Here is a 27969-nt window from a genome sequence, read left to right as displayed (position 1 = left end):
ACACTGCAGTCTAACTATACAAATCTGCTGTGTTTTTTTTCTTGTAGAAATTCTCTGGAAGTCTAGCCACGTCTGTGTGTAAACCCTAACTGATCTTGTTGGGGCTATCTGAAGGCTTACACACCTGCATTGTGATTTTGGGATCTGGAAGAAAATCCACACCTACCTGGATATTAGTGCATGGGCCGCTAGTCTGGCACTTTAGAGACCTGAGTCCTTCATCCTCACTCTCTCCTCCTCCTCCTGGCTGCTTTGCTATTTAGCCATGACCTTTGATCCCCGGTGACATAAGCGTGAGTGACCCGCCACTCGAAGCTCCACCCTGGACTGAGCTACCTCACCAGTCTTCTACCATACATACTCCTGTCTGACACTTAAACACTCTTGTGTACAAATAAAACCTATTTCATTATCTGATGGTACTCTATCTGATCAGCCGGCTACTGTTGGCACAATGTTTGCATCCTCAGGGTCAAAGCTGAGGTGTGTTATTTGAGGGTTGCCCCTAGCGCTTTGAAGTTTTCAGTGAATCTGTAATGTGGTCCTAGATTTGGACGTGTTGCGTTCTCCATATGGTAAAATCAGTTATGTGGAGGTCACCAAAACTATCTTCACGTTCCTCTAGGATAGGAGCGTCTGCGTTTCTATGCAACACGACGATTGTGTGATGTTGTGTGGCACGTGATCTTCGGCAGTGTGATGCTGTTTTTTTACTCCCGGAGAACAATGAAATGTATAAACGTAACATTTTGTGCCTTGCAGTTATTATACATGTACATTTAATTAAACACTGCTTTTCCCTGTCGTGTGTCGGGTAAGCGGTGAGAAAGCGGATGTCGGCGAGGCTGATGTTGACGAATGAGCATCTGTAAATATGTATACTGTACGTTTGAACGCTGTTGTATAATGATGTCATAATAACTTCATGTTAGTGTTTGTGTTAAGTGACGTGGATTAAATAGTGTACTGTTAGGCTGCATGGTAAACTATGTACGAGAACACTTCCATAAATAAACCAGATTTAATAAAGTGCACATGTTGCATTTTTACGCGTATAGATGTTTTTTAAACACATCTTGCATCAAATAAATCTGAGTACAGTTTGTAATAGCATGTTTTTACAGCAGCCTGAGTGTGTTTGCGTGTGAACAGAAAAAGGAATTCATCATGACATCAATTAAAAAGGAAAGTTGCGAATGTTTTTTAAAGCGCAGCTATGTAATATTAACAATAAGGCAAATGTTTAATTTTACTATGTTTTTTATGATGTCACTTTAAGGTAAAACGAAAAAAATAATACAGTATTTTTGTTGCATGCTGTTCAACGCTACCTTTGAACGCCCTGCTGTTGCTACGGTTACCCGTCTCCGTTTGTCGCCAAGTGAAAATATGAATTTAAAGTCCCCGTGAACCGGAAGTTGCGATCGTTTTTACTTCCGTATTCTGACACATTTACGAGTGAAAGGGAGAAAATGAGTGGGCGTGGCTTGCGTTTTTCACTGCGAATTGATTGGATGTGTTGATTGGATGACAGCTGTTGCATTGATTTTGAAATGAAACTGGCAGCAGACTGACAGTTGGAGGGGAGGAGTTAACGGATGCTCCGGCCAAGCCGTCTAATTTATGTCATTTGAGATGGATAGTCATTTCAGGGCGGAAGTGCATTTTCAGATTTTAACTCAAGATTATGTGGGTACATGAATTTTAAAAAGAAATTGACCCACATTGATAAGCTATTTACTATAAACGCTGCAATATTTCATGAAAAATATGAATTGTCATTTTTAATTTCACTGGGACTTTAAGCTTTAATTCCATCGTTTCAGTTTATAGAACGTTCTCCTAACATGTAGAATTACATTTATGCATGTGGCAGTCGCTTTAAGCGATTTACGTTGTATTGTACTATACGTTTGTTTCTGAGTATGTGCAATCCCTGAGATCGAACCCATGACCTTGGCGTTGAACCCATGACCTTGGCGTTGCTAGCGCCACGCTCTAACTACTGAGCTACCGGAAAGCTTTTATTTACTTCAACAAGGTTTTGTTTTTCTTTTCTTGGTTGTTACTTTTGTCCTCATCGTGCCTGCACCTGGTAAATTCCATATGTAGAAGTTTTAAAATAACACTTTCACCACAGCTATGTGCTGTAGATTACACGGTGTTCTTAAAGCAGAGGCGCGAGCATCCACGCAGACGTCAAGCGGTTATTTTTGTGGCTAATATGCTGTTTACAGGAAGTCCTGATGACTCTGAAGATTGCGTGATGGGCCCTCAGAGATTCAGATATACAGTGGCATCGGAACCTCTGGAACTCATCGACAGCCAATCAAGCGCTCTGCTGATTGCGGCGTCGCGCTCTGATGATAAGCTCTCTGCCGTAATCGCCCATCGGCCCCTGCAGGAGATGCGTGTTTGTTGATGATGAGTGCGCGCGCGCGCCTGCGCCGGAACCATATCAGACGGTGGCAATGAACGGCGCGAGAGGATTCGTCTGCTTTCTTATGAAATTGAGGACAGTGTTTGTGGATGTGAGTAGTATCACTGGCCACCTCGCGCTGTTTATAATGCCATGATTGCCTTGTTTATGGCTTGTGAGGAAACATCACTTATTTTGTGAAAATATAACACAGCTTGCTCTGCTGAAAAAACAACAGAAATCTGCCTGAAATGCAATAGAAAATTCAATGGTTATAATGGGAACTATAATGGTCTCTACTGGTATGTGATCTTAGTGGAATAGTGTCCAAAACACACTACAACAAATGTAATGGTTTTAAGGAAAAAGCTAAGGGCATTTCAATGGAAACCATTAGAATTTCTGTCGTGGTTTCTATAGTTTTTTTTTTAGCAGGGTGGGCGTCAGAAGATTGTCTTTGTAGTGTTTTTAGAGCATGTGCCGACTTATTCACAAATGCACTTGACAATGGTTGCCTTGCCAAAGTTGTTAATATTCATACGTTTAGTTTTCATTGAACTTTAAATTGTTTAAAAATCATCTGCTCGTCATTTTGGGGCTTTTCAACATTTCATAGTTTTGTTTATAAATATAAACGAATGAAAATGTACAATAACACAAACCACACATAAATAATGAAACGCAGACATTATAACAATGTCTGAGCTCTTTTATCTCACAGTAAAAACTCTATGGAGCCGTATTAAATCCAAGTGGTGTTAATGTTTAAAATAAGGTTTTGGCACTGAAAGATGGCATTGATAAATTAGGATGGAAATGAATTCTTACACTGTCTTCCAAACATTGCATGGTGAGCAAATTATTCCTCTTTTCGCAATTAACGGGACATTTTTCTATGAAATGAAAATGGCTTTAAAGGTAGTAAAGGTCATGTGTATCGAAGCATGGTGGCTTTGCAATTACAGCCGGCCGGAATGTTGATTTGGAGGCTTTTGCGCAGGCATAGATGGAAAAATTAATAAGTGGAAGTCTCTTTGTTGAAAAGATCGCTGTTGATTATATGACATTATGTGACAAAGAAGACAAGTTGTGGGCGATTTTCCCCCCTCACGAGTTTAAGTGAGATTAAAGAGTCATGAGTGTGACCTTCAAAATGTCAGAAATGCCTTTTAGTTTGGACGCTAACAGAAGTCTTTGACATGCGTTAACAATTTCACTTTTGATGTAAAATATATGAAGCTCGTCTTTTTTGCATTCACAAAGACGCATGTGCTGTCTATTCCGAAATTTAGCCATTTAGATTAAACCAGTTATGTTCTCTTGGTCTTTCTTCAACATTTTGTTTATTTTTTAAATCATATGTCAGAATCACATCTGCACTGTCATCAGGCGCATTTGATGTGAAGATACAATATTAAAAGTGGCATGTCACCATAACGCAGAGTTATATATCAAGAGACACTTGACAGAATGTCTATATAGCACTAGCGTTTATGTTTCAGCGTAATCATGGGCTTTTGAAAGACAGCGGGGAAAAACATTAAACGCTGTCCAGCGAAACACTAGACAACTGCTCAGATCTGTTCGGCCAATATAAAAGCATTTAAAGTTTGTAATTATGCAGATTGATGCAGAAGAAAGAAAGAAAGAAAGAAAGAAAGAAAGAAAGAAAGAAAGAAAGAAAGAAAGAAAGAAAGAAAGAAAGAAAGAAAGAAAGAAAGAAAGAAATGGGTCTTATAAGAACCTCTCAGGTTGTTTCTTCGACACGTGCCTGGCCCGAAGTTAACTTCCGGTCTGTGTTTGTTAACCTATCTTTCTAGTGGCTAATAGTATAACTATTTATATTTAATCAATTTATAATAACATTTCACTGTATAATAATTGTATTAAATAAACTATTTGTTGAATTTTATTGTATGTTAATTTTATACAATAAACAACTTTGTCGCATTTTAAGTTTAGTCAAGTAACAGTTCTTCCACTGGTAACCCCAAATAATACTGACTACTAGACATTCTTTTAACTTGCTAGGCTAGCTAATGTCATTTACTTGTTATTTATTTTGCTTGTTATCAGAAATAATCTTTAAGGATGTGTACCGGAAGTTAAGTTTGGGCCACAAAAGCGTGCGTTTGCAGATGTTTATGTCGTTGCTTTGAAACCGTCTATGTGTTGTTCTGTGGTATTGCTGTCCTTTTGTTCCCCAAAGAACCTTTTAGTCAAAGGTCCCTAAACAGGGATTTTATACATGGGTTGGCAAAGGGGGACAAGAGCATAATGAGGAGTGGCAACCTAAACACATAAATTTTCATTTTCGCAGTTGCATTGGCAGGATTAGGAATGTTATAGATTCCTGATTATTGAGCCCTATTACAGTCTGGCTCAGATATTTTTTCTGATTAGCATTTCTGAAAAATAGTTTCATTTAACTTTTACCTGTTTTTGCCTACATTAAAAATGCAGAGGGTTTAGGTGATGATTATGATGATGATGACTTCTTTCTTACAATAGTAAAGGAATAAATAGTGTTCACATAAATTGTTCAGGGAAAAGGTGAATTCTCCCCTTAGAGGATTTGTACGTGTTGTTTCAAAGCAGTTTTGCATCTAGTCTGTTTCCCAGCACAATTCAATCCAAACTATTATATAGTATATTATATTGTTGTTTCTGAAAGACAACTGCAGAAACTTGATATAGGCCTAACTACTTAGTTAATTGCTGATCATAGCTGTTTAAACAGTTTTGAATTTGATCTAAAATCCTGATAGAAAATTATTATTTATTTTCCATGCTATATCATATGTATAAAAACAGACACTATATGTATTAAGAATAAATATGAATATATACACCAACGTGCAATCGAGTAAAGCTGTATATGACAGACGGATCTCTCGAGATCAGATTGAGAGATGTATTTTCTTCACTTCCTAGCATGCACTGCTGCGGCTCTTTCTTGTCCAGCAGCGCACACTTTATTTACTTTAAACGGATGTGATAGTTTTATCTTGTACAGCTAGTACAGACACTTTGTGGCGTCATTTGTGTGTCGAATTAGTGGCTAACAGCTTTACCGCTACACAACACTAGTACTTTAACTTTACACTTTGCCTTACGCAGTGATTTAAATAAAGAAATATGCTATATGCGAGGGAGGCTATGGAGAGAAGGAAAGAGATCGCATTTAGAACCGTCTTTCTCTCTATGACAGATAAACTTTACAGTTAATCCGCGGGTCAGAAGCATCGGAACAGTGGGGCGCGTTCCACACGCTTCACAGATCAACCTGTGATCAACCTGCTCAAACGCCGATAGACACGCGTCTAGAATATTAGCAATTTGCCATTTTGAGCAAAAATAACGCTCTCCAAAAACCTAATCCAAAAATTGTTTGTACATTACATTAGTACCCAAGTCGTGACTGTATGGTCAGGGTGGCAACGGAGGTGGTAAAGCTCATTTTCACCTGCCACCCCTGTGGACACGCCACTGCTCCTAAATAAACCATTTCTTTCATTCATTTTAGTCTGAAGAACCTTTTTTCACTACAAAAAACCTACTGTGGGAATTATGTTTAAAACGGCTATAATGATTAAAAAGATTTTTAAAGAACCACGCGTGTCAAGAAAGAACGTTTTAGGAACTTTTTTAAGAGTGTATGATAGTGATGCAATGGATGATGGGTTACATTAAGCTGATTACAAAACCACTGTTTTACTGTATAAATAAGTTGATGAGTTTAGGGCTTTTTTTCTGGAACAGAGATGATGATTCTTGAAGTTTAGGCCCGGTTTCACAGACACAGTTTCGCTTAAACCAGGACTATGCCTTAGTTAAATTAAGATATTTATGTCGCTTTTATCAAAATGCCTTAAAAGAATACATTACTGGTGTGCATCTTGAGACAAAACAATGGCACTGATATAAATATTTCTGGGCAAGTTATATTCAGTTGTCACACATTCATTTTAGTCTGGGACTAGCCTTAAAGTGATAGTTCACCCAAAAATGAAAATTCTGTCATCATTTATTGAGCCTCATGTCATTTCATACCTTTTTAAATTTTGCTCTGATGAACACAGAGAAAGATATTTGGAAGAATGTTAGCAATTTGCAATTCTGTGACATCATTGACTCCCATAGTAGGAAAAATTAAATGGTAGTCAAAGGTGCCATAAACTGTTTGTTTTCCTAAATTCTTCAAAATATCTCACTTTGTGTTCAACAGACCAAAAAAAGATACTATATGTTTTTCCTACTGTGGTAGTGGATGATGTCACATAACTGAAAATTGCTAACATTCTTACAAATATCTTTCTTTGTTTAACAGAACAAAGAAATTTAAACAGGTTTGAAACAACCTGAGAGTGAGTAAATGATGACAGAATTTTCATTTTTTGTGTGAACTAGCCCTTTAAGCCTTGTCTGTGAAACCGTTTCTGAATAAAATAGGATGAAACGATTATTCTCTAACCATTTTATGAATGCACTATGATCACATTATAGTACAATGTTTCATTGGCCTGATTACTAACCTGTTTTAACTCTATTGCTTTTTGCATCCCTACAAATGATCTAAAATTGAGAGTTAATTTGCAAAAAATATCTAAATCATTTAAAAATTCGTGTTTTTATTGTGCTTTCCAGTCAACATCAATAATATCAATCCATCTGGAGTTGGGTTGTTTTGATGAAGTAATTGTAACACAGCTAACTGACACAATAAAAAACATATCATCACAATAAAAAACGTGATTGTTTTTGTTTTGTTTTTGCAAATGAACTCTTCAAATATAAATACCAAGAACCTTTTCTGTGACTAAGTCAGGCAACAGCATAGTTACAGAAACAGCTTTGTCATCTCGATTGCATTTACATTGCCACGGTTTACTGATCATGTAAAATATCAGCTGAGTTCGGGCTAAAGTGAGGTGTGTGATAATCCCGCAGTCATCACCAATAACAGGTTTAGAGCGCATGTTTGATATGCGACTGACACAGGTGCTGCCCCTATTACAACCCTCCAGAATGTGCTGAGTTTCTCCGCGTTATTTGTGAGGTGAGTAATTGGATTCCAGACGTGTCATCATCAAGGCATATTAGAAAACAATCCGATGTGAAATCACGAGGCGGGCTAAAAGGCCACGCGGAGCCCACCGCCAAGAATAAACAAGATCCATGATGTCATTTTCCTTTCGCCCTCCCAATCAATCATTTCCATGCTGATTTTTCCCCTCCGAAGCGTTATCTGTAATTTCTGGCAGAAGTTAATTCCTCTCGAGTTGCGATGCTCTTCCGTAAATACGGAGACGCAATCTTTCAAGACGCATTACAGGTTTGGAGAGGTGCGAGAGACGTTTTCGCGGTAGCCTTTAGCCTTTGCTTTTTTTAATATAATCTGCTTCATCAATCAGTGTTGGGGAGGAAGAGTCGGATAGAATTTATCTCTGACAGTTGCAGGATAAAAGTATTACATTTCTGTAGCATTTGCATCCACCCACATGTGTTTACACAATACACACACATACGGTAGGCAACACAACGTCGGCACAGAATCTATGATGAATTAGACGGCTAAGAGATATTGCATTATTACAGATTATCATATTAAATTAGGGGTGGCACTGTTGCCTCACGGCATGACGGTTCGTGGTTTGAGGGCTTTTGGTTTGGAGTTTGCTTGCTGTTCCTGGGTCAGCGTGGGTTTTATCCGGTTACTCTTAAAGTCCAAACTGGAGTCACTAAAATTACTCTTAAGTGTGAACCATTTGTAGTTCCTCAAATACTGTTAAGTCAAAACTTTCTCACCTTTTTATTATAGTCTGTAAAATCTTTTTCTACTACAACGTAGAATACATGAAGGTTATTTATGGAACCATAGAGCCCAGCCCAGCAAATAACCTTTTGGTGAAGTTTTATTTTTTAGAGTGTTGACTACAGTCTTCCCATGAACCTGCAAAGGATGAGCAGTACAGGTTTTAGAACAATTAATCATGACACTACTTTGTGATAAACCTCCTATATTTTTATGTCTATCAACTTTAATTTCCATGGACAACTTATGGAATGTGTTTGCATTTACATTTATTTATTTAGCAGACTAGTTCACCCCCCTAAAAATGGAAAATTCTGTCATGATTTATTCACATTCTTTACATTTCAACCCTGTGTGACTTCCTTTCTTCTGCAGAACACAAAAGAAGATATTTTGAAGAACGTTGGTAACAAAAAATTTCGGTACCCATTGACTTTTATTGTATGGGTTGTACGGTTACCTAAATTCTATAAAAGATCTTTAAAATATTTTCGTAACACTTTACTTAAAGCATATATGTGTGATGCATTATAAAAGTAGTTGGAATGTATTAATTATTCCTGGCAATGCACCATATAATGCATTGTAATATAATGCATAAAGAATTGTAACTACAGTTGATACATTATAACACTTATCACATCATTGTTACGCTTCACTTTTTTAATCTGGTTATAATTCTTTACAACAACATTTAATGTATCACAACACACATTATGAACAATTATAATGCATCATATCCTTTAATAACCCTTTATAATGCACTATACATAAAGGCTTTAAGTGAAGTGTTACATTTTCTTTTGTGTTCTGCTGTCATTCATGTTTAAAATGACAAGAGAGTGGGTAAATGATGACAGAATTTTCATTTTTTGGTGAACCACACTCTTAAAAATAAAGGTGCTTAAAGGGTTCTTTACAGCAATGCCAGAAGAACCATTTTGGGTTTCACAAAGAGCCATTCAGTCAAAGGTTCTTTAAAGATCCTTTTTTCACCACAATGAACCTTTTATGAACAATCAGTTATGTTTACAAATATGAATAGTACATTTTTAAATAATAATAATATTATAAATGATCATGTTAGAATTGTTGAACATTGGGAAGTTGAGGGTTGGGGTTTTACTAACATTGCAAATTATTGTATGTGAACCACCAAAAACTTATTTTAAACCCAAAACATTCGTGTGAGATGCATCAGTATTTCAGTTCAGCCGTTGGGACATTTGAAAGATTTCACACTTTTCATTAAATGCTTAAGTTAGTTCAAGATGATGTTATATTAATTTATGCAAATTAAAATATCCAATAAAAGGTACTTTAATTAAGACGCGGCATCAATAATCGCCGCTCTACAAGAAAGAAAGAGTCATATTGCATTATTATCTTTCATTTATGAAGGGAGAGGAGAAAAATGTCATTCCCAGTTACAGCTCCAATTATCCTCTTCTGATAGGAGCGCTGTTGATGACCTCATGATGGACAGAATTATCACATAATGGGACGCACTCATTTTCCAGCGTGGAGCGTTAAACACCGTCAGGTTTCCGATAAGCCTAACTACCAGCAACCAGTCATCAAACCTCAAAACTCCTCTGCAAAAATACCCTTGACTTCATTTAACATAGACGTCTGACGATTGTTATCGCGTCGCTCCGAGAGAATGATATTCAGGACGGAGGAGAGAAAGAGGTGGGCGAGTTTGAGTCTGGGCTGCGTTTGTTCAGTCAGCGGGAGAGAGATTTCTCTTCTGAGGCCGAACGGTGAACATGAGATGGAGAGAGTTTGGACAAACAGCAGGACCGACGGCTCCAATCACACTTTATCCTGCTTCACATTAAGCCGACTCGTCAACATGTGGTTTGGAGAAGAATGGCACTGAGTCGTTGTGTGTGAGAGGGAAGCCCACCGCTGCTTTCCAGAATAATCCACTGACCCTCAGTGAGCTGCTGTAAGACAGCGTCAGCTTTTGTCTGGGGGAAATGGATTTGACGGGGTAGGGTTGTTGTCACGTCTTCTGAGAGAACGTGGGAGATGAAAACGGTGCCAATAAAGACATTTTGTTACGATCGTTTGTAAAGATAAAGTGTGTGATTTTTCTGCGTTCATCATTTATTCAACCTTATGCCATCCCAGGCGTAGGACTTTATTAAACCACGTAAACCATGTGGTTTTGTGGCTCTATTAAAACTTATTTAAAAGCTTTTTTAAACATGCTGGCCAGCCCGGCATAGCAACACTGACTTGACCAATAGTGTGAGTTTGGGTTTGGCTCTCACCAATGAGAGATGACGAATTGTTTACGCAAACTTGATTTGATTTAGCGACACAAAACGCACACGCTTCACCTTGAACCAGGAAATCATTTGTCATTGTTGCCAAATCTATAAAAAGTTAATTTAATGTCTCCATTGTTTCTTCTACAGAGAGATGAGATGAAATCGATAGCAAATGAAGACTTTTAGTCCCCTGTATCTTTAAACATGATCTTAGTGTCCGGGTGAGCGGATAAAGACCTGCCCCTTGAGTTTCAGAAGTTTCATCGTTGTCTCAAATTGGGCTGTCGCGGTATCGTTTTTTCCATACACGGTTATCATGACCAAATAACACAGTGTTTACAGTTTCTTTATGAAGTTTCAAATGCTGAATACGAAAATGACATCGTTTTTTACCATCGACAGTACTCACAACAAAAAACAAAAAATATTTTCACACATTTATACATTTCGGTATTATTACTCTTACGCAAGGTACTGCCATAACACTGAGCTCATAACCACAGTTTAACACAACAGTCGGCCAAAGAAACGTCACCCATCATCGCTTCATCCCACCTTCCCTGTGATTTTCTGACAGTGAAATTGGAAAATAATTTTAAAAATATGTGAAAATTGTTACAGTTTTTGTTTATTTGCAATATACCGATATATCGTAATTAATGCTATAAGCTCAGCATTTACTTGAGCTAAATATGCAGTAAAACATTGATGCTACTTGAAAAAAAATATCACCACAATAATGAGCAGAATTGTACAAGAACAAGAAGTGTGGGTGAAACAAACTGGCGACGATATTATCATGATATTTAATGCTTCTTTTAAAGAAATAAGTCCCTAAGTCATTCATCTTTAATTATGTTTTTCGACAACAAACTACACTTAAAATTCGTGCCTATAAGACAAAACAATATTACGGTATTTGTAGATTTAGACGATATTAGCTATGATTTATATATACAGTATACATTGTCAATAGCGATATTGTGCCACCTGTAGTCTTAAATTGTACTGTGATTTTGATTTTTTTGCCATTTTTTCTCATTACATTTTCTTTCTCATTAAATTCTAACAAGACCAAAATGACAAACTTTGCAACCCACGTTCATTTTAGAGATGAAATGAATGAAAACTCAGAGGAGCAACCTCAGGTTTTTTCTCGTGAATCTAAAACTTTACGTTTCTTTGTAACTGTAGCGCAGTTTGCTTATAATCCACATTGTCTTTTAACAACACTCTGTGCTCCTGGCAGACGCGCGCGATATCGATTGCCAAAGCCGTTCTCATGAGAGCGCGCACCACCCGCGTAGCTCTGTGATGTGGGAGGTTGCAGCTGCCCCGGATCTGTCTTATGTAGTTTAGCAAAGCACTGTAGACAAATAAATGCAATACAGACCACTGCAAATACCCAGGGAAGTAAACAGGAGAAAGCGTTAATCTAATTGTATTAGGAGCTGCAGTGTCGGTTTAAACTTCCAGTGCAATCTATTTGATTCCATCAGAGAGAAACGGCCGTGAAGAGCCGAGCTCTCTGCTGTCTTGTTTGTTAAGGCTGTTTTATTAGAGAGCTTTTCCATTTACTGTCCCATGTGAAACACTGAGTGCGTCTTTATTGCTATTTAATCATGTCGGCTGATAATCTAAGGGAGTATTTTTCATTTTCAAGGAGAAAGCGAATTAAATGTTCTCTCTTTAAAACTGCACAGGTTTTGGCATGCCGCGTGTTCGTGTTCATTAGCGTAGGAAAGACAAATGAGATCTCTGAGATACTGTAGCTCAATAGTTTCTCACATGAGAGCTTCTAAAGATTCCTGCTTCTCACGTTCTTCTCTTGGGAAACAGACTGTACTAACGCTGCAAACCAAAAGTCAAAGAATTGAATAGGACCTCAAACATTTTCATTGAATTCTGCATGTATAGCTCTAACTGCATGTCAAAAATGGTCTGGTTTGTGTCTTTTTTCTTCACAAAAATATCTGTGCAAATATCTTCATTTAACTCTCCCGAGTTGTAAATCAGCAACTTCTGATGTTTTGTTTTTTTATGTCTTTTGTTTTGTTTCACTTGCCACAAATGCAAAAACATACCGACGTACCCAAGGCATCTTAATATGCCCACACTGACAATTACAAATCTGCTGGTTTCTGGAAGATATCTGATGTTTTATTTTCAAGGACTTCTTGCTGATTTTAGAGGTTGGTCTATGTCGACAGTGAGATCATTCAAAGGGTGCAAATCTTTGATAAAATGCCAAAAAGCTGCACTCATACGCCGTGAACAGATAGCCGTCTTTGGTTTATCAAAAGGACGAGTGAGCTATACAGTAGAAGATTCATGAGTGTTGATGTGGATGCAGCTCAATATTTGCATTTTGGAATATTTTATTGGTTAACACTCAATCACTTTCACAACAATGACAGTTCAAGAACAGAAGAGTCGATGAAGAGAAACTCGCAAACAACGAGCGCCGCCGTCACACAATTCAATCAGCAGGAAACATTCTGCACTGCTCAGGAGTCTTTATTTCATTTCTTCATCTTGCGTCTGTGCCTCGTTTTCCTCTCACAAACATGAAATTAAGCACGACACCCTGAAAACTCAGTCAACATCATTTTGTTTGCTCGTCTGGAGCAGTGATATTGCTTTTATGTACACATATTTCTTCATTTATTTGTCAATAAAACTGTAGTTCTGCAGTTCTCTCAGTTCGACAAGGTTTAGGTGCACATCCTTCTTAATTATATGTTGTTTATGAAAACACCAATATCATGTGTACACTTCAGCATTAAGTTACAGTTTCGTAACTTTTGTTGAAGGCAGAATGTTAAATTCTTCCTCTTTTATACTTGCTTTGGATAAAAGTGTCTGGCACATGACTAAATGTATAAGCAGAATAAAACAAAACAGAAAAAAAATATTTTTTGCAGAATAAGACAAGCACTGTGTTTGTTTTTGCATTCAAGCTATGTGTATATGTATTAATGCACACTCCATACGGTGACTAAATCGTATTAGATTCTAAATTAAATGAAGATAAAACATTTTCTAGTTATTGCTCTTAGGAAGGGTTTAGTTTTATTTGCAGATGTCACTTGCTTTGATATTATTGCATGCAAATGACATTCAAACATTTTGAAAGTGTCATTTAGGTACCCAAATTATTTTTTGGGGTCACAATGATTAGACAATATAAGGATTTTTGTGTCATTGCCAATAAAAGTTCTTCAATCTGATTTCTTTTTCAAGCAAGTACGTATAGTTCCTTAAATCTTTTTCTGTTTCTGAAAGATAAAACCTGCGTTTATACGACTGTATGTTGCCCTCTCAAATGAGAACCTGTTAAGTGTGTCCATCATTCGGTTTATAAAGGGTTAAGAGCTGCGGTAGCCGGAGCGCGCTCTCGTGCGAGCGTCCGATTGGCTGCGCGGCGGTGGCGCGCGCCGTTAATCAGCCGCAAGAACGGCAGAGTTCATCTTCTCTCACGCGCTATAGGGATGGCATTGCCACACACAGCAGGGCAACACAACACACCAGGAGAATGCACACAGCAAACATCCCATCAACTGAGGCGTCAGCTGTGCACCTTTAGACATTGATCCTGGCAGCATCACTCACAGCTTCTGACCTCTGCAGCATCAGCACCAATAGGAGAAGAAGCTTAGAGTTGATCATTTCCTCAGTAACACATCAGCATCACAACAGTAGGAGGCGAGCAGATCACATCATGCACTGGACTTTCCACGCGTACTTAGATCTGTTTCCTAAACCACACTCGGAATCGAGAGGTCTTTCTCATCTAAATCAATAGTCGCTTTTTTCCGGACACACTGGACAGATAGAAAGTTCTTTGCTGACGTATTTATGCACAAATTCCTTTACACTAATTAAAATCTTGAATTTCTATTATAGCTATGTAAAGTTTATAACTGCACATGTCAACCTAAAGACGGTGCATTAAAAATGAAATAATAACTGGAATTTTATTTAAGATTGTAGGAGAAGTTAGCTTCTTACCTTTTTGGTACGTTTACGAAACTGTCGCTGTAGCCTATTCTCGACTTTTGGAGTGGTTATAATTGACGAAGGGAAATCGCCTACAGTGGTAAATACAGTCAGAACTTTCACATATCGGAGGATATCGTTAAGTAATACGGTTTTTGAGAGAGTTCATCTGTGTAACCTATATGGTCCGAGCCATCCGGAAAAATCATTGGTGCCGCAGAAACTTTTACGCGTACAGGACGCGCAACGAGGTTGCGGGCGTTATCATCCGTGCCATCGTCACAAACTATCAGTTCTCTCCTTAGTAACCAGAAAACAAGAGGTAGAATGGCTCATGAGCTTGTTTCTATCACTCATGGGATTGTGCTGCTGTGATTTGTCGGACCGGAGGGAAGGTTGTGCTCGCAGACATCCACACACACTCTGTTGGTGTAGCATCGCGGTGCGCGCTCGGGTATGATCAGGATCTTCCCGGATTTCAGTGTTCAGGTGACGGCAGCGGCGGCGTCTGCAGGTGGGGGAGCCGGTGGAGGGATGCCGGCTGCGTCCAGAGTCCCGGTAGCTACCAACGGAAACCCGCAAAGCGTCCAAGGCTTGACCTCTTACCAACAAAGGTATGTTGACTGAAACACATTGTAGCTGTTTTTCGCGTAAATGTGACATTCATAACGTTCATTTCATAATTGTTGCTCCCGTTGAGCTGCACCACGCGTTGTCAAGTTTGCAAAACTGGACTTCTCTGGAGGTTGCGGGTACCAACTTGAATTCCTGGAACATCAGTTTTCACCGAGATCCGCTGAAGCTGTAAAGTTCGATTTATTTATCAAATTCCAGAACACATCCAACCCACGCGCTGATGTAAAGAGAAATAATAGCATGATCAACATAACTAATGCGTTTTTGCTTTGCATTTCTGTATCGTGTTCTTTTCATGAATTTTAAGGTGTATCCAAAATCCCTGTGGCACTCAGGCTTCATTCAGAAAGAGTAATAACTGCATGTAAGCTCAATGCAGCATGGCTCAATAGTTTTAAATAGATTAGAAAAGATAGTCTTATCTTGAAATATTTCCAATATTAAGTTATAGTTTCAAAACTTTTAACAATAACCTATACGGTGAAAACACCACACACCGTGTGTTTAGGATTAAGTTGGAAAAACTGATGAACAGACTAAGTGTAATTTTAAATTCTTTATTGATTTATTTCATATACAATAAATGCATATTTTTACATATACTGTATTTTTTAAAACCTACTATGACTGTTTAGTAATATCAGCAGATTAAACTGGTCATTTGCACACATGGTTATGTTTTACATACCATCACATTACATTACACAGACTATTTACATTACAAAGGATTAAACAGGACAACAAATGGCGGTTTGTCAGATTATGACCTTGACAGGTCACAGGTTCTAATGCATGGTTGGAAACAGGCCTTTATTTATGTCAAGACAGATTTAGATAAGTACCACTTAAAACAGATATGGGAAGATAAATACAAAAAGTAGCATATTTACTATAATGTGTATAAGAGCATTGCAATCTCTCACACATTGGAAACGGATAAATGCATGTTTACGCATTATAAGATTTCTCCTTTATTTCACTGAAACGGCTAATCGGATGTAGTTTATTTCATTCGGTCTTGATGCTTTGACAGAATTAAGCCATTAATTTTGACATAAAGCCAAAACAAGTTAAGCCATTCCTCAAGTGGGCTATAAAACCCATACATATTGTCAGTCTATCTCAAATTGCGTTAAAAGTTCAGTTTACGTAATTGGACGTCTGCGTTTATTTTGACACCTGTCAATCATACGGTTCGAATTGCACGTATAGGCTACAATAAATCATTACGTTAAACTGTTGACGCCACATCGATAAACAAACGACCACACATAAAGACGAGTGATGCACTTTCAGTCAATAAAAGTGCAAATCTTTCCTTTTACGCGTTTGAAACAACCTGTGTATCCCCAATAAACTATTTCCAACTACAACTGAGTGGCGTTGTTGCGCCGGAGAGAGAGGGAGAGCGAGGCAGAAAAAAAAGCTGGAAAATGCGGACAAACATTGCGAGAAAAGGGGGCTGTGTTCGAGGGGCACATCTCGACGTAAATGCCCCTCTGGCACACTGATTTGTGTCCCGATTCACCCCGAGAAAACCCCGCGTGCGTGTGGACAGCCGCCGGATCGCACAATCCTCCCCGGGTCTCCACTCACTTTTCTTGGCATGCCTTTGGAGCTCAGTCTCGGCGCGTCTTCGCTCCCGTCTGCAGGCGTGTGAAAGCACGGAGACACGGGCACGGGCGAGCCGGTGAAACCGATGGCGTTCTTTAAATCCTCCCGGTTGCGCCGTCAGCTGCACGTCGCTTGATATCTGAGGGAGAAAAGTAAGAAATCAAATAATTGCAGGAAGATGGCGCCCACCAAGCCTAGCATTCAGCAAGACCCTTCAAGACGAGAACGGTAAACGCTTGGTTTGTTCTGTATCTGTGGAAACAACGCGGCGTAAACCGCTGTGCATTTTTGGACCGTGATGTGCAAACTTTGCCCTTTGCGCAGGAGTGGGTTCGAGGGGTTGGGTAACAGGTATAGACGCCGAGAGAAGGCGTGAGTGTGTTTTTGTTGTTTGTGTGTGCGTGTGTGTGTGTGTTTGCAGAGGACATGACCGTAGACTGAAGGCGATCCGCGTTGTGCAGCTTCTGTTGACGGGTTTCGCGGGAAATTTGTGAATTTTTGAACGCGATACTGTTGCAACATTGTGTCTGTTTGTATCCGCTGCGCGTTTGATTTCGCGGCTTTAGGCCAGCTGGAGTAAAACACGCTGTTTACTGTTGTGCAATAGACAGCGTTTTGATGAAGTTTAAATGTGTTTATACGACCACACGCTTGAGATAATTCTGTGCACTTAATCCATCTGCAGTTGTGAAATTACCGACGTGATCAGTTGATCTATTCACCAGAAACTGTAGCACGAGGGTGTTTACAGGTGCACGTATGTTTATTGTATAGTTTATTGCGCGTGCATTATACGCTTAGTTGACAGATTGTGCACTTAATTCATCAGCTGTTTTGAAGTCGTGTTTAGTTCCTAGAAATTGGTGTAATATCTTAAATGCACTAGTCAGACGCGTGTTATTTTGTTTACTGCGCTCGGCATTTTCTTTGCACGTGCATCAGGTTCTTATGCTTTGAGTGGCTGTTAAATCTCAGACAGGGTGTTTTAGAATGTCTTTGTTTCGTTTTATGTGTGAGAGGTTCAGTAAAAATAAGCTAACTAAGCTCAGATTTTCTTCTGACAAGCTTTCAGAAGCATTAAATTAGGCAGCACTGATTTACACCGTACCGTGTAAAGCGTACAGCTTGTTGAACTAATGTTAAACCGCACGCAATAATTCACCTGCAGTGTGTGTACAAAATATCAGACGTAGAGCCCGTGACATTTTACAATGTAAACACGGCCTGCTTCATATACTGTAAGCGTGCGACTCTAGGAAATCGTGTGCCTGACCGGACTGTGAATGCTTGTCATTAGCAGGCTTGACAAAATCTCTCATCGAGCATTATTGTTTTATAAATCGCTCAAACCGTGCAGATTTCACTAATGCGCACACCTCTAAATAGGCCACAACGTTAGAATTATATTCAGCCCACTGCCAGTCATAACAGCAGATGTTTATGCTAAGTCTGTCTGCAGTAATCTTTCTGGCGGGTGCGTATTTGTGTGCCATTCCGAGCATATCGCCGAGATAGGAATCTTGAAGATGGAATTAATTTTGATGGAGGAAACTTCATAGCCGGTGCATGAGTGCCTGCCTGCCTTTATCACCTGTTTCCGACCAGCATTCTGAAGGGCTAAATTGCACCGTGGTTCAGTATTTGGCTCCACTTGAGAGTCGAACCGAATAATACGGTAGCTGAAATTCTTGGGGAAAAGCTCAGGAGTTTATTTTTTAATGCAGTGCTGTTGTAGTAAGTGTTGGGATCGGAGGATTGTGCACTTGGGCTGAGCAACTCCAAAGGAGTTGGACGAGAATTGAAGAGGGAGAGAGAGATTGGTTGGCATGAATTTATACACAACGTTAAACACAAAGTTGGCTTTGTGTTGTAGAAAGCAATGTGTTCCCCCCTCGCTGAGTGCAAACAAAGGTGCTAAATTGTTCCATTTCCTCTGGCTCTGTACATTGGAGCTGGAGAAATGTGAGATACTTTTTTTGTTTTTGTTAGATGCAAGTATTGTCTTTCTAATCATGCGGTTCTCATGTTGTCTTAAATCTTTAATTGGTATATCAACAGGTCCTGTAAGATGTTCTGTATATGGGTACAGATAGTAATGGATGCATACGGCCTCCATTATTTTTGAAGATTTTAGGTTAAAAATATGGTGAATACATTTGGGAACTGCTCACTATTCTTTTTTGTTTTTAATCATCTTTTTGAAATTCTGCCATTTGATGTATTCATATTTTAATCAATTGATATTAAAGTCACATAATCTGCATGTCCAGTATAATAATTAAAAAAAAAACCTAAAATAGTTATAAATGGTGTATAGCATGTCAAGAGGTCTTTCTCCAAAAACCACCCATTCGTTTCATTTTTCCCGTTGCGGTATTGCTCTGGCTGTTATTGAAATCACATTCCGGCGTGAAGCTATTCATTACAATAATCCTTTGATGTGCGATTATTACGAATAATAGTTTCAACGTTGTTCCAGATTACGTCTCGCTAAACCAAAAAGCTCAAGAGTGTCCGCGTGCAGCATGTGCGATTTTTATTTCAGAATGTGACGTGCGGAGGGTGCGCTCGTGTTTACGCTACAGACAAAACGTCGATATTCTCAGAATGCTGGAAAGGCAGACGGCCCAAGCTGTGCTATACCATCACACAAAGGATGCAGAAAATCCACCCGTTGATTCGCCAGCGTCGAACGCGGCGTGCTTCGGAGGCAAACAAGCAATTCTGATGTGTATTTATCACAATTAAGAGGGATTTCCAGCCCCCATCTGCGGCTCGGCATGTTGTGCAGTGATTACTGCGGCTCTCGCCATCCGCCACTCGTCTCTGTTATTCTGAAGGTCAGAGCAGAGAGAGACATGAAGATGCATCCCGCAAAGGTAATCGTGCAGCCTGGCCGCATTACTGCACGCCTCACGGTGTGGAAGCCTTTTTTTGCAGCTTTTGCGACGTATACACATCTCTCCGTTGTGTGGGAGCATGGAAGCATCAGTCAATCTTTTGTAGGTCATGAAGTGACAAATGATATAAATTAAAGTTCTGTGAGAGCTTTAGGACACAAACTGTACATCTAACATCAAGCAGTGACCTGACACAGAAAAGAGATGCCCTTAAAATCAAAAGTTATGTTCATCTCAAACCATGTTCCTCTTTGCAGATGAATGAATTAAGCATGTTTGTTTTACCTTGCGTAGTTTACTCGTGGTTTTAGAGGATGACGGAATCTCACGCAACACACGGATTACAGGAAGTACAGTACGTTTGTTTTTAAGGCAGAAAGAAACGTGCTTTGGGCGTTTAAGTGTTGCTTCTGAACGTCACAGATTTTGTTATGGTTTGCGGCTGCGATGAGATGAGATGAGATGTGGTTTGATGTCCGCAGCGGTTTTAAGACCTTCGTTTAGTATTTGGCTCTGAAGACAGATGTTCTGCCTGCTTGACTCCCATCTGCTGCTTTGGTTTGGCTGTGGTACGATCATCTAATGCTAGCAGCAAGATTTGCCCTTTAACCCCCCCCACCCCCAGTGTTTTAGCAGCACTTCTGACGCCATAACAAACTCTACAGCACATCTTGTGTACACGTTCTATGCAAACTGTTAAATTTAGATTACTGGTGAAGGACTTATGGATATGAATATGTGAATTTGTATTTGGCAAATTTGCATTTTATTCGTGTGCTTTAAAAATATAGCAGCTCGAGCTCACCATTTTTGGTACTTATGAAACTTTTTCTTTATCTCTTGATGTCTGTCACTTCTTAGTGAAACCCAATTGACTTCCACAATGTGACGTATTTTAGAATGAATCTGGATCTTCTACAAGGAGAAAATGTGGGGCAGGATTTTAGTTTTTGCATGGTAAAAGTGGTTTATATATTGATGGCCAGAAGGGAGGAATTAAGAAGTAGGAAGGATTGATGACGTCAGCTGAAGAGAATTTTTTTTATACCTTTTATTTGTAATAATTTCTAGTACACTTTTTGTTTAATGTCTGTTTTTTTTTCTCTGAAATCATTTTTTAGACCACAAGTGGACAAAAATAATATTAAGCAATATTATTCGTCACAATCCAGTTAGATGAAATTAAAGTTCACTCAAAAATGTCACTCACCCTCTTGTCATTTCAAACCTGTATGTGTTTTTTTCTTTTGCAGAAGAACACAAGGGGAAATATTTTGAAGAATGTTGGTAACCAAACAATGGCTGTTCCCATTGACTTGCATTGGTTTTATGGCCATACAATAGAAGTGAATGGATACTGCCATTGTTTGATTACCAACATTCTTCAAAATATCTTCTTTTGTGTTCAGCAGAAGAAAGAATGTCATACAGGCTTTAACAAGAGGGTGAGTAAATGATGACAGAATTTTAATTTTTGGGCGAACTATCCCTTTAAGTCTACTGTACATTAGGCTATTTCCTTCTGAATATTCAGTTTCACTCAGACATGTCAAAGTATGGAAGTTAAATGTGTTTGAAAGTTGTTTCATGTTCGTAAAGTAAAAATAATAAATTGTAATCTTTTTCTGATATTTTCCCCTTTATCAAGCTTCATTAAGTTATTAAGTTTTGTGTATGAAATTCCAATCGATTATCTCAGTTTTGCAGAACGGGAGCTTGAAGATTCCGCACGATTAACTCCGCACAAACCGTCCTCGCGCCTCTCTGTGATACCCGCTGCAGATCCCCGATAAATAAATGTAGCGCCGCGTATGCTCGATAACCCACCTGTCACTTTAATAACCAAACGTCATAGCGTTGATTTGGCCGTAAACGGAGGTAAGCCCCCATCACCACGCCTCACAAAAGAGCTACAACGCGCTGAGGTATTTTCTCTATAGCATTCCTTACGCATGTCGTCACCTAAAGAAGCCCTCTGCGCGGGGATTTACTGAGCGCTTTTGTGTCGTGCTTTTCCCAGGCTTATCACCGGCTACACTCATCTAAAGCAGCACCACGGGACGCTGTGTCAGGCACTTCTCTGCCTCCTGCCTCTTCCCGTGCGTACACGTACCAAAGCCCAAGTTTTGAATTGATAATATATCTGCCTGGGACAGAGTGCTACGTGTGGCCTGTAAGTGAGTCGCGGTATTTCTTTCGAAAGGGAAAAGGCTAAAATTAGCTCAGAGTCCTGGCAGATGAAGACTAACGTAGTTTCGCTCGCAAACTGTGGGAAAAGGTCAAATTGCTTATTGATGCGCAGAATGGCCATCAGCTACAGTAAACACGCGCTTTTTGTCTGTGGCCAAAAGTAATGTCCAAAGTGATGGATTAAAAATGGTGCAAAGTTTTAAAAATGTTGCATAGACTTCTCTCTAGTCTCAAAATCTAGAGATAATAAGCATCAAAGTTTGATTCTAACCATTTTTTTCACTTATGATTTCCATTTTTGACATGACCTTAGTCAGTTTATTTTGAAGATGTTAAGGTTATATTTTCACTAAATGCTCTTTACATTATGTAGGATGATTGTATAAGTAAATCACCAAAAATGACTTTAGCTGGGTTTTCACTGGCTGGGTCACATTTTATAGAATAAATACCATGAAAGTTTAGTGTTTTGTCCGATTTATACCATGCACCTCCTATTTTTAGGGTCAAATGTAACCTGAGGGGGTGTTGAAAGCGAATATTGTACAAATTTGCCAAACCTGACATCACTTTGACACTCTTAAAAATAAAGGTCCTTCACGATGAAATACAAGAACCTTTTTTGTCTAAAATGGTTCCATAGAGAACCTTTAACATATAAAGAACCTTTCTGTTTCATAAAAGGTAAAAACGTTCCTCAGATTATAAAAAGGTAAGAAAAACCAAAAATGGTTCTTCTATGGCGTTGCTGTAAAGAACATTTTAAGTACCCTTATTTTTTAAGAGTACTGTATTTCCTCTTCAGAAACAAACTAAGCTCAGGGCATCAGATTTGAAAGCTTGATTTCAGCAACAGCAATAGAAATTTTAGTTAGCCCAAGCGAACCATGTTTACGACCTAACCGTGTATTCCCACACCTGGAGAGTACTTGTGTGTCTTTCAAACATTACTCAAACACCAAACATACAGGACACTTTTTACCCGAACGGAAAACAACTTTGCAGAAAGTGTTCTTGAACTAGTCGAGGTTTCGTGAGGTCACATCAAGTTTTTTCCCCCCTCCCGTGTTATTTCATGGCTGCACGGCTCCCTTCTTTCCAATTCTTTTCATCTCATTGTAGCCCCGTGTGTTTGAAAGTCTAGGTCAATAAGGATGGGCACATTGCGAATTTCATGATCTGTGTAGTGGAACAAATTGAAAGCTAAGCCTATATCAATCACGCTGAAGGCCGGGTTAATTGTTCCTGCTTCACCAGAACGGCGGACAGATACAGGCATAATGAAACGCTTATGGGTGCGATGTGGACACTCCTCAGGTCCAAAAGGAATGTTTGCTCGTAGAGATGACGTCAGCGCTAAAGTCGCCAAATGATTGAAACTGATTTATAGCACCAGTATGTTTTTTGCACTTGAATTTCATATTTTAAAGATTCGGGGACATTTTTGCTACATGGAATTGTGTTCTGCTTCGTTCTTACGAAAGATGTTGTTGTCGCATCACAGATGCTTTCTTCGAATAGTTCAACGTTAAACGTTTTGCACAGTAGAATGAAATGCACGCCATACGTATGCATGCTGAGGTGAGGTCACGCACGCACGCGACTCGCACGCGTCCGCAGACGCACGTGCACGTATATTATATATAGGGTTTCAGTATTTAGTTAATTGAACTCTAAAGTCCATGACAGCTATCACAACACAGTGGGTAATTCTGAAAATTAATGAGAATGATAATTCTTAAAAGACTGTTCCACACTTTGCCCAAACTCATTAACTAAATCTCTCATTTAAATACACTCTAAAGACTTTTGGGAAAAAGGGGGAAAAACGCAGTATTGCTTTGTAAGCAATAACGTGATTTGAAAATGCTGAGATGCAGAATTTTCTGGAAGGCTGGAAGCCTGTCGCTTATATTCTGGTCTTGAATCCAGCACTAAACGCTTCTATCTGCTATAATACCGAGAGATAAACTCTGTCACACGGCAAAAGAAAACAATCCAATTCTTCAGTCTGTTTATTCGTCTGAGGTGGAAATTTAGTTTGGGGTTGTTGATGTTAGTTTATTGCGAGTCCTTTGGCGACCGGTACATGAAGGTGAATCTTCTCCCGTGCCGGTTATCCACAGTGAGTGTTTAAAGAGCCACAAAGTCAGTTTACGTCTGTATGTTTACATTGTAAATGGTCTTTTCTGTCATCCAGTTTGTGTCTGATGTTTTGAAGCATGGTTGTTATGCGTAAACCATTTTATGGTTTTAAGAGCTCCCGACAGCTGAAATGAATATTTTTCAGAATCAGAATCAGAAGAGATTTATTGCCGAGTGTGCTTACACACACAAGGAATTTTCTATGGTGTTGGAAGCATCTAGTACACACATTCAACATAATGACAAGACAAATTATAATAGAGATAAAGACGGTGTAAAAAGATTATAAAAAATATGCATTTATAAAATACTATCGTACAGAATGACATAAGAGACATTTTACAGGGTAGTGTATTATTGAATTTACATTATTTACATATTCTGATGGTATTAATGAGAGTTTAAACATAGATTTGACTCGCTCTCTGAGAGCAGAAATATGAACCACTTCAGAGACAGAAAAGGGTCAGTGAGGTTTTAGTTTTGTGGTCGGGTTTGCGGAAAGGTTGGAATGAACTAAACCCCCAAAATGGAAATACTGTCATCTGGCAATATTCAAAAGCTTGTTTACTTTTGTAGGTAGATATACATTTGGTTTTATCTAATGCACACATTCAGTTGCAGAACCATTTACGCCCCAAATAGTTTAATGTGAAGATGACAAGCACTGCTGTATTGCCAGTTCGGATGGTGTAAGTGTTGGACTTGCTCGCCCTGTGGTCTGAAAAAGAGAGAGAGATGGAAACTGTGCTCCAGGCCAGGATGGAGGGGGCCTCTGGCACTGTGTGTGCTGAGCGTCTTCCTCTGAACTCTCTCTCTCTCTGTCAGATGTGTGTCTCTCGCCCAGCAGTCATGATTTACCCTTTCAGTTCCCACTCGAACCCGTCGGTGAAATCCCCAAAGAGCGTTCTTTAAAGCACGTGGACCTCCGAATCGCTGTCGTGCCTCAAAAAATGAATGAACTTCTATTCGCGGCGTCTGTGAGGAGAGGATGTGCGGTCAGACAGGATGCTACGAATATTTATGTTGTGTTATTGCCATTTGTTTGAGAGAGCCTTTTCTACACTTTTTACAAGCTTTTTATTCTTCATAAATTAGTCCAAGCACTTGTATCACAAAACAGTAAATGCACACTGGATAAATTCACGCTTGTTGCCACTTCACTCAGAAATATGTCACATTATGTCACAAATGCTCTTTTTACAAATAATTTCATTCTTTTTCGTTTGCATTTTTTTTAAACTTCAATCGTTTAAGTAGTTTGAGATTTGCGTAGGAAACTTCTCCTAAAAGTTTTCTGCAGTCTTTTGCCTCCGCAGCTCAGCACAGAGCGATGCGCCACCGCCACATGGAGAAGAGTTAAAAGAAATCAGTGGGGGACGGAGCTGTGTGTCAATATTTGGACCGTTACTGTGTTGCACCCCAGATGAACGCAGCATCTGTTGTGCGCAGGGGGGGGGGTTCTGGGTGAGCGTGAAGGGGGGGTTTATTGTGAAGGCTGGCACGCAGTATGCGCACAGACACGTTCCACAGGAAGTCCCGCGATTCCGCTGGCATACGTGCCCAGTGTTCATCATAAATATTTTAGCAATATCATAGCCCAGCCATGCCCCGGTCCTTTTGCCAAGCGAGGGGGGAAACGTTTCGCCTCCTCTCTCTCCCTGATGGCTTGTAAATAATTTTTCGTGCCACAAATGTCAGCGTATTTATTTTTCCATGAGCCGCGTCGTTAGTTACAACAAGAATAATCTTTAAAATCTCACTTCTGAATTGTATAATCTGGCGCTTGACTTCAAAGCCGAGGCTGTTTACCATATCAAGGCGTTGCTGTCAGAGGATATTGCTCTATGCCTGTTTACTATGAAATTGGCAAAATTGTCAGGAATGGAAACAGAGAATATTTTTATAAAGTTGTGATGCTCATTAAAATGGATCCGCTCTCCCCCATGGCCTTCTGCTCGCGCTAATGTTCTGTTGAGAGCGTTTTCAGACGTTTAGAACGTTTTGTATTCCTCCGACTCTCTTTGTGTGCGCTTTAACCCTCGCGCGTGCATACATTGTCCTTCCCTCTGATGTGAATTCATTAATGAGCTCTCTGACAAATACAGTAATAGCCTTTCCGTTGCCTATTTGCTGTGTGGAAAGAGGCTGTCTGTTGGAATTACATCCCACTTCATTGAAGGAAAGTAACTCAGGATATCCTCGAAGGATAGTAGGGGAGACAGATTTGCGAGTGCTCGGCTGTTTAATAACACTAGGGGCGTCATTTGATCGTACTAATTGTGAAAACAAGATTTTTTTAATGTAGTATGGTGAAATGCTCTCTCCCTAGTTCATTTTTATTGACACATTGCTTTGACCTCCCTTGTGTGTCAGTTCTCAGCATTGCCACAAGGGGTGCTATAGGGAATGTTAATGTAAAGCAAAGTCCATTTATGGAAGTTGTGCCACTCGGCGGACATGTTTGCAACGCCTTCGCGCAGCTATTTACATTATAGCAAAGCAACAAGCAGATGTTCTAAAACCGCTGGCAAAATTAAGATTAAATAGCATATTTCTAATCAATAATTAAACTTGACATGAGCTCTACTAAAACGTTGATTTACAAAGCTTAAATTGCTCTAAAATCACCTTTTTCGAGCAGCCATATTGAGTGTTGCATTCCTCCCCAATTAGTTTTCTAGAGTTTTCAGAATATCTCTTGACAGTTTTTTGTCAATTAGTAAATTGAAACGGGATGTTTTTGTATTCCACATACACCATAAACCATTGAAATCTGTTTCGAAATGTAAATGTTATGGTGCTTTTTATCCAGGAAATTATTTTTCTCCCATTCATTTATGTGTTTAAAGACCAGTCATGCCCTTCCCAGTATATGGCAGCGCTTGACATACGGCGTCTTAAAGTCCCAGTGAAACAAAAAATTACGATGCCTATTTTTTCCATGAAATATTGCAGCGTTTATTGTAAATAGTTTATCAATGTGGGTCATTCTCTTTTTATCATTCCTCATAATCTTCAGTTAAAATCTGAAAATGCCCTAACGTCCTGTAGTGACTATCCATCTTAAATGACGAATGTTAGACGGCTTGGGCGGAGCATCTGTTAACTCCTCCCCTTCAACTGTCAGTCTGCTGGCAGTTCCATTTCAAAATGCAACGGCTGTTTTTATACGTCCCATCAAATCGCAGAGAAATACGAAAGCCACGACCCCTATTCTTCTCATTCGAAATTCCATTTCACTTGGAAATGCGTCAAAATACGGAAGTAAAAACAATCGCAACTTCCGGTTCACAGGGACTTTAAGTCTGTAGTCAGTTGCTATGGTGATTTCACTTAATTAACTTGCATAAGAGAAAATAAAATGCCAAAGATGTAATATATACTGTATATACAGTGAGGGAAATAAGTATTTGATCCCCTGCTGATTTTGTAAGTTTGCCTACTTACAAACAAATGAAGGGTCTATAATTTTTATGGTGGGTTTATTTTAACTGATAAACACAGAATATTAAAAAAAATCAGGGGAAAAAAATGTTATATAAAGGTTATAAATTGATTTGCATTTCAGTCAGTGAAATAAGTATTTGATCCCCAAGCAAAACATAACTTTGTACTTTGTGGAGAAACCCTTGTTGGCAAGCACAGAGGTCAGACATTTCTGATAGTTGGTCACCAGGTTTGCACATGTGTCCGGATACATTTAGTCCACTCCTCTGTCAATCTTTAAGGTTTCTTGGCTGTCGCTCAGCAAATTGGAGTTTTAGCCTCCTTCACAGAGGTTCTATAGGACTAGGGTCTAGAGACTGGCTAGGACATTTAATGTGCTTCTCCTTAAGCCACTATTTGGTTGTCTTGGCAATATGTTTTGCGTCTTTGTCATGTTAAAGGCTCATCCATGACCCATCTTCAGTGACCTAGTTAAGGGGAGGAGGTTCTCGTCCAAGATTTTACGGTACACTGGCCCGTCCC

The 27969-nt window shown here is 39.2% G+C and overlaps 2 protein-coding genes across 9 annotated transcripts in view; both read left to right on the top strand.

Moving 5' to 3' along the window:
* akap6 (A kinase (PRKA) anchor protein 6) overlaps positions 1 to 1042 on the top strand; it is a 114371-nt gene extending 113329 nt beyond the window's left edge. For both annotated transcript variants that reach the window (XM_057343893.1, XM_057343892.1), the window contains one exon: positions 48 to 1042. In XM_057343893.1, coding sequence (XP_057199876.1) covers positions 48 to 89 — 42 coding nt within the window. In that variant the 3' untranslated portion in view covers positions 90 to 1042. The remainder of the gene's footprint in view (positions 1 to 47) is intronic.
* A 12956-nt stretch (positions 1043 to 13998) lies between these two features.
* Positions 13999 to 27969, top strand: part of LOC130560294 (neuronal PAS domain-containing protein 3) — a 235165-nt gene continuing 221194 nt past the window's right edge. For 5 of the 7 annotated variants that reach the window (XM_057343995.1, XM_057343994.1, XM_057343996.1 and 2 more), the window contains exon 1: positions 13999 to 15126. In XM_057343995.1, the coding sequence (XP_057199978.1) occupies positions 14969 to 15126 (158 nt within the window). In that variant the 5' untranslated portion in view covers positions 13999 to 14968. Of the gene's footprint in view, positions 15127 to 15788; positions 16991 to 27969 lie in introns of those variants that run through there. The other 2 variants (XM_057343998.1, XM_057343997.1) reach the window with 1 other exon arrangement.

This window comes from Triplophysa rosa, linkage group LG10 (assembly GCF_024868665.1).
Source record: "Triplophysa rosa linkage group LG10, Trosa_1v2, whole genome shotgun sequence".
NCBI classification, from domain to species: Eukaryota; Metazoa; Chordata; class Actinopteri; order Cypriniformes; family Nemacheilidae; genus Triplophysa; species Triplophysa rosa.
The sequence above is the reverse complement of the archived record's forward strand: the minus strand, read 5'-3'. Positions and strand labels throughout refer to the sequence as shown.